General features: G+C 40.0%; 1 protein-coding gene across 1 annotated transcript in view; it reads right to left on the bottom strand.

The window, feature by feature from the left end:
* eys (eyes shut homolog) overlaps positions 1-13,958 on the bottom strand; it is a gene marked incomplete at its 5' end in the record, with an annotated part of 173,350 nt that overhangs the window by 30,325 nt on the left and 129,067 nt on the right. The window contains 2 exons of the mRNA XM_080481589.1: positions 1,624-1,847; positions 8,295-8,403. Coding sequence (XP_080337715.1) covers positions 1,624-1,847; positions 8,295-8,403 — 333 coding nt within the window. The remainder of the gene's footprint in view (positions 1-1,623; positions 1,848-8,294; positions 8,404-13,958) is intronic.

Genomic DNA, 13,958 nt, shown 5'->3' with positions numbered 1-13,958 from the left:
GGTTTGGAGCAAAGCAGCATTGACGTTGACCATAACAACTGGAAACTGGAGAGAGGCGCTTTGTTTATAAAAATTACGCGATCATTGTTATTGTAAGATTTCTGATTGCAGCTGCATTTAGATTTAGATGGACGTCATGGGTGGGCTACATGAAAAACTTGGGAGTCATGCGGAGGGCCAAGCCATCATTTGACTTCACTTCCGCTTGATATAACTATACATGGTAATCAGAAGCAGTTTGTTACAAGTTTTTCACAAGGTGCTGTTGCTGCTCTGCTGAATTTCTCAGCACGTTTTGAATTTCAATGGCCGTTCAAATGTGAATCCCTAAATACAGCAATCTGTTCTACACAAAAGAAAAAACAAACAAAAAATAAATAAATGCACCTTTGAGTTGAATCAAGCACCTGGATTAATCCCCTTTCAACAGGTTTGGGGGGTAAAGGAGCTAACACGGTAAAAACTAGTAAAGGTTGCAACACAAGCACAAACTGTGCTCTCAAATCAAATAAAGTTGAAACCTTCAAAATAAAATCAAAGCCGTTGCATTGCACGCATCACGTACTTGCTTTCTTGATGTACATGGTTCATGGTAATTCGTGGCTGTATGATGCCCCGATCTGATCGACTGGGAAGACAGTCAGGACTTCAGTATTCATGCTTAGAATTACATTTTTCTGAATGTAGAAATTGCAAAAAGGAAATGTTCTACGCAGGAACTGAAAAATATGGGCTATGAACAAGTAACTGAACTCTCCTACTGACCTTTGACCTTGAACGTACATGTCGCTGTCCTAACAGAGAGCGGGATCAGTTCCACATGAACCTATGTTATTGCACATTTGTCGTACATTTGCAGTGATCACACAGACTCACTGACGACTCTAACTGTCATTGCCACAATCGACTGTGCTGTGAAACTCTGCAGAAATCCAGTGAAAAACAACTGCTAATTCTTCACACTTCCTGGAAGAAAAAAACCAAAAACTGATTGCTTCATCACGGACATCATTTCAGCTTGAAGACAAACATGGAATATATTGGAGATGAAGATAATCTTTTTTTCCAACTACAATTATCAGTTTTTGCTGATAGCCCCAGCAAAGCATTCTTATGGGTACAGTAACTCATGAGCGGGCCCAAACTGAAATTAGTCCAACGTAGTCCAACGTAAGCTTGACAAGTGAAAAGCTCTGCATTAGAAATCGGTCAGTGGTGGGAATAGATCTGCCAAACTGTCATTTCACTCCCTGACAGACTGTGCTTGTGTGTGCTCAAAGCACAGGATAGCACCGCCATGGCTCCATTCATGTTTTTAGAGATTGGGAAAAACAATTTGAGCTGGAATATATATTCCAACAATGGATGAACTGACAGTCCTGCTTCATCCTGAGTCACACAGGCACACGGAAGCACCGCGTCGAATTGCTAAGTAGTATTGAGCAAACCCCAATTTTTGACATTTTCCGTTTGCCTCGTGCTGTTTATCTCATTTCATTTGGGTACCCTGTACTAGAATTACAGAGGGAAAATATATTTGAGACTCTATTTCGTATGCTTTGTGGCTTTCCAACTCAAAGGCAGTAAAGACACCTTTAATTAGGGTAAAAGGCAACCGAGTACCTCACGCAAGTTCCTCCGTTACGACAGGGAAGGTGCTGGCAGACAGGCGGGTCACAGTTCTTGATGTTTCTCCCTCTGACCGCCTCCCCCGCCAGGTAAATCTCCTTTGAGTTGACCTGAAGATCCCTGATGCAGCCAATGAATCTCCGCCCTCCTCTTGCACTCGAGCCGTGCGTCTCCCAGTGGGATGAAACATCCCCAAGAAATATGGGCCCAAAGGTTCCCTGTAAAAAAAAAAAGAAAGAAAGAAGAAAGAAGAAAAACCACAGCAGAAAGCCGGTGATCAGCATTACAGTTTAGTGCATCACACTAAATCATGAGACGAATCTCCCTTCAGGTTTGAGCTTTGCACTTAAAACAGGTTCTTAGAATCAGTGCGCGATACATCATCACTGCTTTACATTAGCAGGACTCCAACATTAGAACAAGCGTTGGGCAGAGTGGCTTTAATTCAGGACATTGTGGTTATACAAGAACTATACATGCAATTGGGCTTGGGGACCATTTGTGCGTCTGGAGACACGGATTTGAGGCTAATCTGTGACTCTAAAATTGTGAGAGTGTGTGTGTGTAGTTTTCCGTCTCTGTGTTTGTGATGCCTTCCTCATCGTTAGCCAGGATCGGCTGCAGCTCCATTCAGCCCTGATATAGATTGAATGGTGTAGAAGATGGATGGATAAAGCAATAATAATTGAGTTCAATAAATTGGATCGGTCACTTTAAATCGTATATTCCTTCTTTTAGGTTATTTACAAGAGAGGGCATGGGAAAGGGGTGAACAACTATGAGAGGATTGATTTTCCACAGTATTGTGACACATTTCTTGTTTAACATGTGATTGACTGATCGCTCTTTGAAAAAAAAAAAAATCAATACAACTGAAATGAATATATTACTGAAATAATATTTTGCGGTTTCAATCTCTCCGGACATGATTAGTCAATACACACACTGATACGTTGAGAGTAGAGGAGGAAAGTATCTTGCAAAACAACTGCAAGTTTGCTTTGATATGCAAGGTAATTGTGTCGAATTAAAACAGATAAATTTTGGTGAACTTGCAGCTTATTCTACCGTAACGGTCAATTTAACAAGAATAATTATAACTGGCTCTAAATTCAGAGCTGCATGAAAAATATGGAAAATGACCATCTTGTATTAGCATTAAATTGCACATATTTCATTCCCAGAGTTGACCTCTGGACGTTCCAATGAATACTGAACGCGACTTTCTATTTAGAGGGTTTGCTTAACTTTCATACATGATGATTAATTTATAAAAGATAATCAACATTTATCACAGCTTCATTACACATTCTTTCAAGTTGCATAACGGGATGACAATAGATTTCAAAATTAAAATCCCAACCGTCAAACTCATTTTTAATGCACAAGTAGATTTATCAGCATTTATATTATGCACTGTACATGTCTCTGCTTTATATTTTTTAATTCATTCTTAGATTAATTTCAATAATAGCGATTAAAAGTGCTGATGCGGCTAATGAATTCTAAAACTCTGGAGTTTTTCCTCTTTTCCGGTGACTCACTTCCTCTTAAGATGAGATTTAAAACCACTTCAGCGTTTAGCTGGGTCACATCCAAAATAAGGAGACTACATCTGAATTAGGGGGCACATGTTGAACGTTAGTTAACAGCTCTGGCAGGTGGGGAATTAATGTGCTCGCTACTCCCACTTAGAGTTGATAACACTTGCAGCAGATAAGTAGAAAAAAATAAAATGGACATGTCTTTGGTTATCCAATAAGGGAAAAAAATAATAAAAAATCTCTTTTTCAAGATGGAAAGCGTTTCCTGTATGAAGTTGCTTTGAATGAAATTAGTATTGACTCCTACCAAATGTGGCAATCACGCAAAATGATTTTCTTAATCATCAGTCGCCATCACCTTCAGGCGTATACATCCTGATGAAAAAGGAAGAACTCTTTCATAACTGTATTATCCATTAGTAGTATGTTTGTTAGCACCCTCGGTCACGGCTTCAATATAGAACTACACAAGGCTTTTTTTTTTCTTCATCTCCTTCAATGTAAACATATGAACGATAGGCAAAGATCACGATTCTAATTGGCAGCCATAATAAAAAGATAACTTCTTGATATTCAAGTAGATTTGCTGCTTGAGTCACATTTGGTCAAAATTAAAAAAGTAAATAAAAATACATGTGTGAATAAATGTAACACTGTATTTTTTTGAATCTGCATATTCTTACACCATATTAAATGTAATGTGCATTTTCAAATTCATGCTGATCTTAACAAATTTAACACATTTTAATAATTATCAAGAATTAACTGCATGTCCATGTGGGTTTATTAAATCAATGGATTTGATTTGTTCATGTTGAAATTCTTTCACAAGCATAAGAAACTGCACAGCATTCACATTGATATTTTGTCCAAATGTGGTTGAATTGACTCTCCTTGTTCATCACGGACAATGGAAAGCGCCAACAAAAAAAATGGAGCAGCAAGTTGCCTGTGTAAGATCTAAGATGCTAAAACTTACATGTAATTTAACTGTAATCTCGAAAATCACAAAACAGAAAACAGGACAATCATGTCCAACCAATATAACAGTTATCATGCTATATCTGAAATCCAATGACAAGACTCAGATGACAGAGTTCAAACAAATGATTATGCAATATCCCCACACAGATAAGATCACTGAGAGCATCTGCAAGAAAGCTCAAGATTCAAATAAAATTCAACCAGCTGTGCCCTTCCATGGATTAGTATGTGATACCACCAGCGATGAGCCACTTGAGTCGCACGGTGAGAACGATGGGGTGATATGGAATGATTTTATGGTCCCGTCAAGTATGTTTACCGTGTTTATGAGAGGAGACGTTTAAAAAAAAAGAAAAAAAAAAAAAAAAGCCACTGATGTAATATTCATGACTGTGTAAGTGGACACAGAACACTGACTTCATGAGCTCTGTACGCTCATTTTTTGGTTTTATTTGGAGAAGCTGGTCACTGTGACACATAATTCTTTATTATATGCCTACACACTCCTCTTGGAGTTTTTTACAAAGCAGCTTTGAAACCTCTGAGGCAAATAAATCAATGTTTTAATATGATACACGGTTGAAATGTGCAAGATTCAAGACAAAAAGTACCAATATTCTATATCTGAAACCATCCTTGTTCCCCAGGTGCGGTTGTGTGAACGGACTTGGAGGCTGCTGTGCATCTCCCATGGCTAAAGTGATTTACAGCTCAGCTGGTCTATTATCACTGAAGCCTTCGTTACAGCAGATATTAGTTTTAATAATACAAGTTATATGTATATGAAATATATATTGAAATGTATTGGAATGATGCATTATTTATTGGCGACATGCAGAACAATTTTATTAACTCTGCTGGATTATTCTGGGCGTTCTTGTATGATTGCATGCATAAACTTGGATGACCCCCATGTATGAATCAGAGATTCTGCTGATTCCCACCCGTCTTTGTCGTTTCAGGAGAAGCGAGACTGAGTATTATGTAGCTGCATAGTTACAGGTCTACTAAGAAGCCTGAGCGGAGAGCTGAGCGTTCGCTTCTTGCTCCTGAGTGTCAGGGGAACACTCCTGGGTTATACTTATATCTTGGCACACACTAACTTTAGTAAAAGATGTGATTAGTGCTTCTGCAGAGCTGTCTGATGAGCCTCAGACTCAAACTGCTGAGTGACTGTGACTAACTTCATTCTCGAGCTCTGCAGCAAGGGTAATATATAAATATATATGTATATATGCATATATAAAAATATCAAATGTTAACATTTGATGATTTAATTAACTCTCGAATTTGACAGCCTGACAATTTCAGAGTGCCAATTTGGTAAGGAATAATGCATTTGTAGGATGAGCAGAACTGAGTATGTGGCTTATTGTGTTGACAATTTTTTAAAAGTTCAATCTGTAATCTTCTGACTTTCCGATGCCAAACAGCTTTTCTTTGTTTGGAGGATTGAGTGATTGAAGTCTGAAGAAACCAAATCAATCCAACAGGCTAATAGCAGGAGTGTCTAACAAACCAACAACAACACCATCAACAACAGCCTGGACCTTCTCTTAATGATGGTCGCCAGCCTGCTCGCATAATGCTGAGGAATGGACCCCGATCTTCACCTTGCATTTATTAAAAGTCAATCAGCGTACATGTTTTGATCACTCCGGCACCAACGGCACGCTGAAGTTGTTCCCACAGGTTTTCAACAAGTTGAGGCCAGGTCGGCTGGCCATCCTCTCCACTCAGAAATCCTGGAGGCAGTCTGCGATAAACCCCGCTCCGCGTTGTCATCTTAGAGGGTACAATTTGGAGATATGGGATTGCCACTGCTTGCAATATTTGATCTTGATACCGTATTCCTCTGCACTGGGAAATGCCAGTCATACTGCTGATCAGTTCAAGATTTGACACGTTTTTCATGAGTGCAACACAGATCTGCTCCTCATCCCACAAATGCACGTTCCTAACAAATAAAACACCCACAAAATAAACAATCATATCGGATTTAGTACCAAAAAGCATTGTTCCGATCAAGGAGTAACCCACCAAACATACAGTAGCGTGCTAAAGTATTCATCCATCTTTACTCTGATCCCCCTAAATAAAGTCCAGTGGATCCAAGTTCCTTCAGAAGTCAAGGAAAACAAGAAACACTCCACACAGGTCAGGGAGAAAGTTGTGGAAAAGTTTGATGCCGGGTATTAACTATCCTAATCTTTGAGCATCCCACGGAACACCGTGCAATGGTATGGAGGATGGCACAACTGCAAGCCTACCAAGACATGGCCGTCCAGGTAAACCCACAAGCCGGGCAGAGAGAGCATTGATCAGAGAAGCAGCCGAGAGGCTCATGGTAACTCTGGATTAGCTGCAGAGATCCACAGCTCAGGTGGGGTAATCTGTCCACAGGACATCTATCAGTCGTAGACTCCACATGACTACCACAGTTCGGGCCTTTATGGAAGTGTGGCAGGAAGAAAGCCATTGCTGAAGCCCTGTTTGCAGTTTGCCACAAGCCATGTTGGAAACACAACAAACATGTGGAGGAAGGTGCTCTGGTCGTACGGGACCAAAATTGAACCTTTTTGATGAAATGCAAAATGCTATGTGTGGTGGAAAATGTGCACTGCACATCCCCCTAAACACATCGTCTCCACTGTGAAACATGGTGGTGGCAGCATCATGCTGTGGGGATGCTTTTCTTCAGGAGGGACAGGGAGGCTGCTTCGAACTGATGGAAAGATGAATGGAGTCAAATACATGGCTGTCTTGGAGTCTGCAAAAGACTTGAGCCTGGGTGAAGATTCACCTTCCAGCAGGATAACGACTTGAAACATAGAGCCAGCGCTACAATGGAAATGTTTACATCAAAGTATATTCATGTGTCAGAATGGCCAAGTCAAAGTCCACATGTTAGTCCAACTGAAAATCTCTGGCATGACTTGCAAATTGCTGTTTACAGACGCTCAAGGGATGTGGATATTTGGACACTAAAAATCTGGAGATTAAGATTGCGATTCTTCATTGCTTGCTTTAATGTATATTTCTTTTATTTATTAAAGGTTTAATGTCTTTATTTTATTTCTTTGTGAAATGCTGTGATTTGCCTTGTGTTTGAATGGTGCCCTACAAATAAATTTGCCTTGCCTTGTTTTGCCTTAATTTACCTTTCGTTTAAATGGTGTTGCTAAGTGTTAATATTACATTCGTAATTCATCTTATGTACAAATATTGGTAACCCATGGTAGAAAACAGTAAACAGGAACCAGCTGTACTAAACGTGCTTGTGTAATGGTTGAATAAGGTGTAGTGGTGATGATGGCGTGTCTCTGTGTGAGTGTGTGTGTTAGAAGACTATAAATCACTGTAAGGGAGGGGGAGGCGTGTTGAGCCAGTGGGAAGGTTGAGCTTCATCTCGGCATCTTTGAATGTAAAAAAAAAACTAAATTAATAATTTAGTCACAATATGTGGGTGTTAATCAAACGAATGAGACACGGTGAAAAGATCAGCCAGTGATTAACAGGCGAGAGCTCCCTGGCAGGTGCTTGTGGTTTTAACTGGGAAACTCTTTTTATTTCATTATTTCATTCGACCAAACTACTGCTGTCACATCAAAACAGTGCACACACTGGGCTGTGATAATATATATATAACCTCCTCATGATGCTGCTCTCGAGCGCTCTGTAGGTTGTTGGTCTCAATGAGGTCATTCTGTTGGAACAGCAGGGGTTTGAATGCAGAGGAATAATAATAAGAGGACGACGTCATGCCGGCAGCTTTGACCAAACATGTGATCGGTCTCACCAATCTGTCCTGTTGAGCTCATGAAATGTAACTACAGCATTAAAGTGAGATATTAATACACCACTGACCAATCAAACAAATAGATTTGCATATTTGAAAGTTCCGTCAACACATATTCAAACAACAAATTAATCTCCGATGCACTTCCTCAAATTGCCTAATTATACATGCAGGAAGTAATGCATGGGAAATGATATGAGGGTTTTAATTAACATTTTAATATGTTGAAGATAAACTGCACATTAAAAGATACTGAAGTCATGAGTGTGGCACTGAAATGAGCATTTAAGATAATGGTTGTACAAAGGGCCCATTTTACTGCCGGCGGGTCACGATACCTCTGACATGGGATGCGACATGTACTCCTCCAGACGCAGAGCCGTCCCATTATCTGCAGCTATTTCAATCATACATGGCGCCTCTTGTTTGCCAACAGGCAGATTGTATCTGTTAAAGACAGAAAGCGGAGAGAGCAAGGTTAGGCGCAAAGGGGGCCCCCTGCAGTATCTCACAGTCGTGGTAAATCCAGCAAAGCATGAAAAGATGTTCTAAAAGAGAGACCGACAGAGCGGTCACTGAGAATACACCATTAAGTGAATATGTACAACTAGATATACATTACAAACTGTTTAATAGAACATTTTATGCGCCGGTAGACTTGGGTTGGAAGAGCTGGTGTGTTTGTATCCCACGTTATCAGCCAAAACCTATGATAACAAAAATAACTTACTGCTGTTGAATTGAAATAAGAAGTCAAGAAATCTGCCTAGTGCTGCAGTGATATTTTTAAAGTTGTTGGCTTCCACAGGAAATATAAAGCTTACAGTGATTGTAATAATCTAGTAAATTTTGTTTGGATATACTAAAATAAATGACAAACCAGACATAACCAGTGTAACATCAAAAATAAAATAAAATAATAACAACAATATTATTAATAACAACAATATTATTATTATTATTATTAATAATAATAATAATAATAATAATAATAATAATAATAATAATAATAATAATAATAATAATAATAAACAAGCCATGTATAAATAGAATTAATCTTCGTGGGTGTACAGTAAGTGCTGATTATGTCATTCAGGATTAATTAATGATAAAAATGAGGGCACAAACTAGATATACATTATAACCCTAATGAGATGGAAGACAATTTTATCATTTGACCCTCTGTGTGTCTCTGGGGAAATATACAATTGTACTAGTCATTAATGTTGCAGCCACAATGTTAAGTAGCTGGTCTACTTGTGTCATATCCCAGCTCAGGCAAAGTCAAGTGATTCCCTCTCACCACTTCATCATTGGCTTTATGCTGGCACGATACAATAGAAGCATCTTTATAGGACTCCACAATATGCAAAGGACTGTGGTAAACACAATTCTATGGGGGAATTATCTAAACAATGCACTTTTGTTCCCCAAGTCTGTACACTGTGTGCCTGTAAACATGAAGCACGGGCGATGTCGCTGAACCGCACGTTTGATTCCGCAGCATTCATTGGTGTACTCTTTGTGACTTTACTCATGATGATGAGGAGAAATTCTCAAATGTCTGCTTTAATGGCCAGATGGAAACAATCAGGCCAATCGCCCTCCTGCTAATTTGAAACAGCCTTGCAGGACGCCTCCCTGAGGCAATCACACGCATACAACTTCAGGTAGGGCTAATTACAGGTATGGAAATCACAGAGTGTTTTGCGCACGCACGCACGCACGACTGTAAACGTGAAAGGCAGTCTAATGTCCAGAAAAGCCATCCATCAGCACTGCTTCTGAGGTCATTCTCCTTCAATTAGCATAACAGGGTGTGACGTCGGTGATTTCAAGAAAGTTCAACGCTCCAATGTTTATTTTTAACTTGAAGCACTAAAACACAATGCTGATGAAAACAGTAGATCCAATAGTACAGTTTAATTTTTGCAGCAAACACAGGCCCTTTGAATCTCCTCGGCGAGCTCGGAAATATCACAATATGATTACAAAACTCCCTATTGCCCAGGGCATTTCAAGGATGTTTTGATGCTTACTACAGTAGCTTTTTATTTGGGCTGCTAATGCTGCAAAAACTGTCCCAAAGAGACATGGAGAGCATGCTCACTAAGCAAACAGGATGATGTTACTTGATGAGCTCTCGTGAGCACATTGAATGCTCCACCAGACTAATTTCCATTGGTCTTGCTGTAAGGGGAAGATGACTATTTATAAAGATGACTATAACTACTTCACTTGGTAGAGTGGCGAGATGAGCAAGAATCTGCCCCGCAGCTCCACGTTACGGTCTCCATAAGCACACTGAAGCAAAAAATACACAAAATCACAATGGATTCTTAATACACAAACAAACAAACAAACATGAATCAGAAGGAAAAGATGCCGAGGTTTGTCTGACGCACAGATGAAACACTGTAATTTCTTATTAAGCTCCCCCTGCACCACTCACAGCGGGGTCTCACAGGACCAGCACAGTCCCAACTTGAGGCAAACAAACAAAAAACGAATAAATATTGCATTTTAATTCAAAGACAGACCCAGAATACGGCTGTGATCATTTCTAGTTACTCAATCATCATTTATGTATTTGTTCATCTGGCTAATGCTCTAATCATAAGTGATTTGTCATCTCTAACGTCCTCATTTAGACCGTGTCTGGTGTGTGACTAATTCAGGGCAACTGAATTAGTGCAACTTTCCTGAGGATCGCCACGGAAATATCACCTGCAACGTTAGGGGACCTCACTAATATTTCCAGCACCGCACCTTTACACAAAGGTATTTGTTAAACCTGAAGGTGGGTGTTTGTCTTAACAATCCTATTTTGAATGTGTCTCCTTCACAGTCCCCCTGCAGAAAATTAATAATGAGGCAGTATCATTATTAAAATATTACTACTGCATAAAACATCTGAAAGTATTGGCAACAGATGGCAGTAAAACATCATGCACTGCACCGGCACCCTTGCAAACAGTTTTCAATGGCTGATAGGCAAGATGTAACACCTTTTTTTTTTCTTCTTCTTCCTCTTCCAAATGGCTAATTATTCCAACCATATTTCAGATTTGTACAAAAAGCAAATGATAATGTGGGACATGTTAGTGGTGAATTCATAATTTGTGAATCATTTAGTGATTTGGAGTCAAGAGTCTATTAGTTCTGCAAACAGAGACTGTGCTCAGCAGAGCTAAATATCTGAGGAGATAGAGTTACTGGCTCGCACATATAACATGTCGTATATGAAGACGACAAGTACCACCTGTTGCTTTTATATTAGCACAACAGGTTGCGGAGACGCATCAGGCAGGGGTAAAAGTAGAGAAAATAAACCCAACATGCTTTACCATTACGTGCCGTCTTGTCACACCACAGCATCTAAAAGGACATCGGGATGGATCTGTCTGCGGTTTCCTTTTTTTTTTTTTTTTTTGCCTATAAAAAACACTATCAGACCACCATCTACACCTACAGTGACTGTACTCAGGGCTCTGGCTCTGATGCAGTGACTTTCTCACACGCAGCACTGCAGCATTCGCTGCATAATTTGTGCTGTGACTGGCAAGCCTCAATTAATTTGGGTAGCCTGTGTTCTATCATTATATCTCCAGCAATACAATTAGACAGCAACACAGCGAGGCTCTCGGTATTGTGGTGCTTCACAAAAGAATCTCCAAGTGAGCAGGCTGAGCTGCCAGTTGCTTCTTCAATGAATCTTTTATGGGAAGACTTGTCAATACGACGCAGACTGCTGCGTAATTGATAAACATACCTTGCCTCACTTTTGGCTTGGTGTCAAGGGGATGTGGATTTGAAAACAAACAAACAAAAGCATGCTCCACATTAAGACCTCACTTTTCAAAACGAGTGCACGTGTGGAATAGTTTCTCTCCCAAAAAATGTTTCCCATTAATCTGCGGTGATTAAAGCACACTGCAGAAAGTGCTAACTGTGGGTTCTGTCCACTGTTAATGTAGTTTGTGTAGAAAAAAAACCCTCCCTGATCAATAGCTGTTTACTAATTACTTTTACAAATTGCAATGGGGTTTCTTCACCTATTACCCAGAAAAACACTAATTACTGGAGTGATTAGTTTTGAGTTACCTTACCACATTCTCACTGACGCCATAACAGACATCGGTGGATGGGCTCTACACCTCTTCAACTATTAATTTGGAACCATTTTACCTAATGAGTTGGCGATGCAATATTTCTCTCTTACATTGGACGCAAGCATAATAGGCTGAGTTTAAGTTTCAGTGAGAATAATTCGAAATGTCAGACTACTGAGACGTCCTGAAATGTGCTACTCCCAGAAAAAAAAAAGAGGATGATTTTGGTTTCCTTTGAGCACATGCCTGTTCTCTTCCTTTTACAGCAGCTGTTGCTAGGCGACATTTCTCACCCACATGTGCATTTTTACATCAAAACTATTTGGATGGTCAATGCACACATTATTAAATAAATACACAATAAATACAAAGCCATTTAACAGCTTTGAGGACGCAGTATATTCTCACCAGTTTAAAAACAAATCAAATTTAAGTTTAAACAGGACTCACTTTAGGCAAATTCTATTGTGCTATTGTGCAAAGTACCACAACAAAACAAATACACATTACCAATGATTAATGCATAAAGCTCAGTGCTGTGCTGTTGAGTGGGTTTTTAAAGTAAGAACACATTGTTTTCAGAGATATGAGGCTGAGGCGGGGGGGGGGGGGGGCTGAGTAGTTAGACTTCTAATCTTCAAATGTGAGCCAGACAGTACACGGTAGTAGGAGTCTAACATGGGATTTATAGGACCCACCGTTTACGAATAAAAACAATCATCCATTAGCCATAGGATAATTGATCTGTGGCTCATTATGTCGCACAGTCATGGAGAATGTCACTAAATCCTGATGATGGGCCACAGTGGATCACGTGATCCGCATGGTTAATTTGGCACAGTGATTTAGGCCCCGTTTACACGACAACGAATTCGAGTGTATCTGCAAAACTTTCTTCACTTTTGGGGGGGTCCGTTTACACGGCACCAGTTTGCGGATGCACTGTATCCGCAAAGTTTTTAATCCGGCTCCCAAGGTGGAAAGAGTCTTTCACGGCGCAAATCCCACCTGCGGAGACTGCCCGGCGGCTACATAGCCTGTTACTGCGCATGCACATCTCTCCCCCTCCCTCCTGCTCATTCAGTTGTAAACAAACATGGCGGCCGCGTAGTGGTACGACCCGCGGTCCATAATCTAGATTTATCATCCAGATCAGTAGTTTAATAGTTGAGACTCACCCCTGATAGCATCCGATGCGTCATCAGTCCATGCGGATGTCAGGTTCTCTCCATTTTCTTCACGTTTATAGTGTATTGTTCTCTGCACACGTCTGTGTAGTTTCAATACAAAATCACACAACAGCGCCCTCCAGTGGCCCGGCATACTAACTACACCGTTGTCTCTGTGTCTGCTGCCGCAGTGTAAACGCACTCCTTTTTTTTTTGCGGATTAGGTGTTGTCACGTGAAACGTCGTGAAAACAGGGCCTTAGGCTACATGCCTTTCCTGATGCAAATTGATCAGTGTGACCACAGAGTCCAATTGCCTATGAAATGGGTTGTATTATGTTAGTAAACAGCAAATATCCTTAGGAGAAATTGCTTTTATTTGCATTTCACCTCATTATATTTTGTTGCAGAACAGTTGGTTCTTTTACAACTCTCTTGGTTGGAGTGAAATCAAATTTAGAGGACAAGCGTGAGGTAGGAAGGGGAAAAAAAAGACGTGCTGGAAAAAAAAAAAAATCTATCCTCCAAAAAAAGCAAAAAGGCAAGGCATCCTTAAGTTTTCTGTGATTGAGCATAGCACTGACACTTTCGCAGCATCAAAGAAGTTTTGCAAAATTGGGAGAAAACCACTGATTTGATGGCCAGGTATTCGGGCACTGTTCTGCCTGAAACAGAATATTTAGTGGATTTTAAATCGAAATAAAATGACAGTCTGTAAAAAC

This window comes from Lipophrys pholis (assembly GCF_963383615.2).
Source record: "Lipophrys pholis genome assembly, chromosome: 15".
NCBI lineage: Eukaryota > Metazoa > Chordata > Actinopteri > Blenniiformes > Blenniidae > Lipophrys > Lipophrys pholis.
This window is presented reverse-complemented; position numbering and strand designations above follow the sequence as displayed.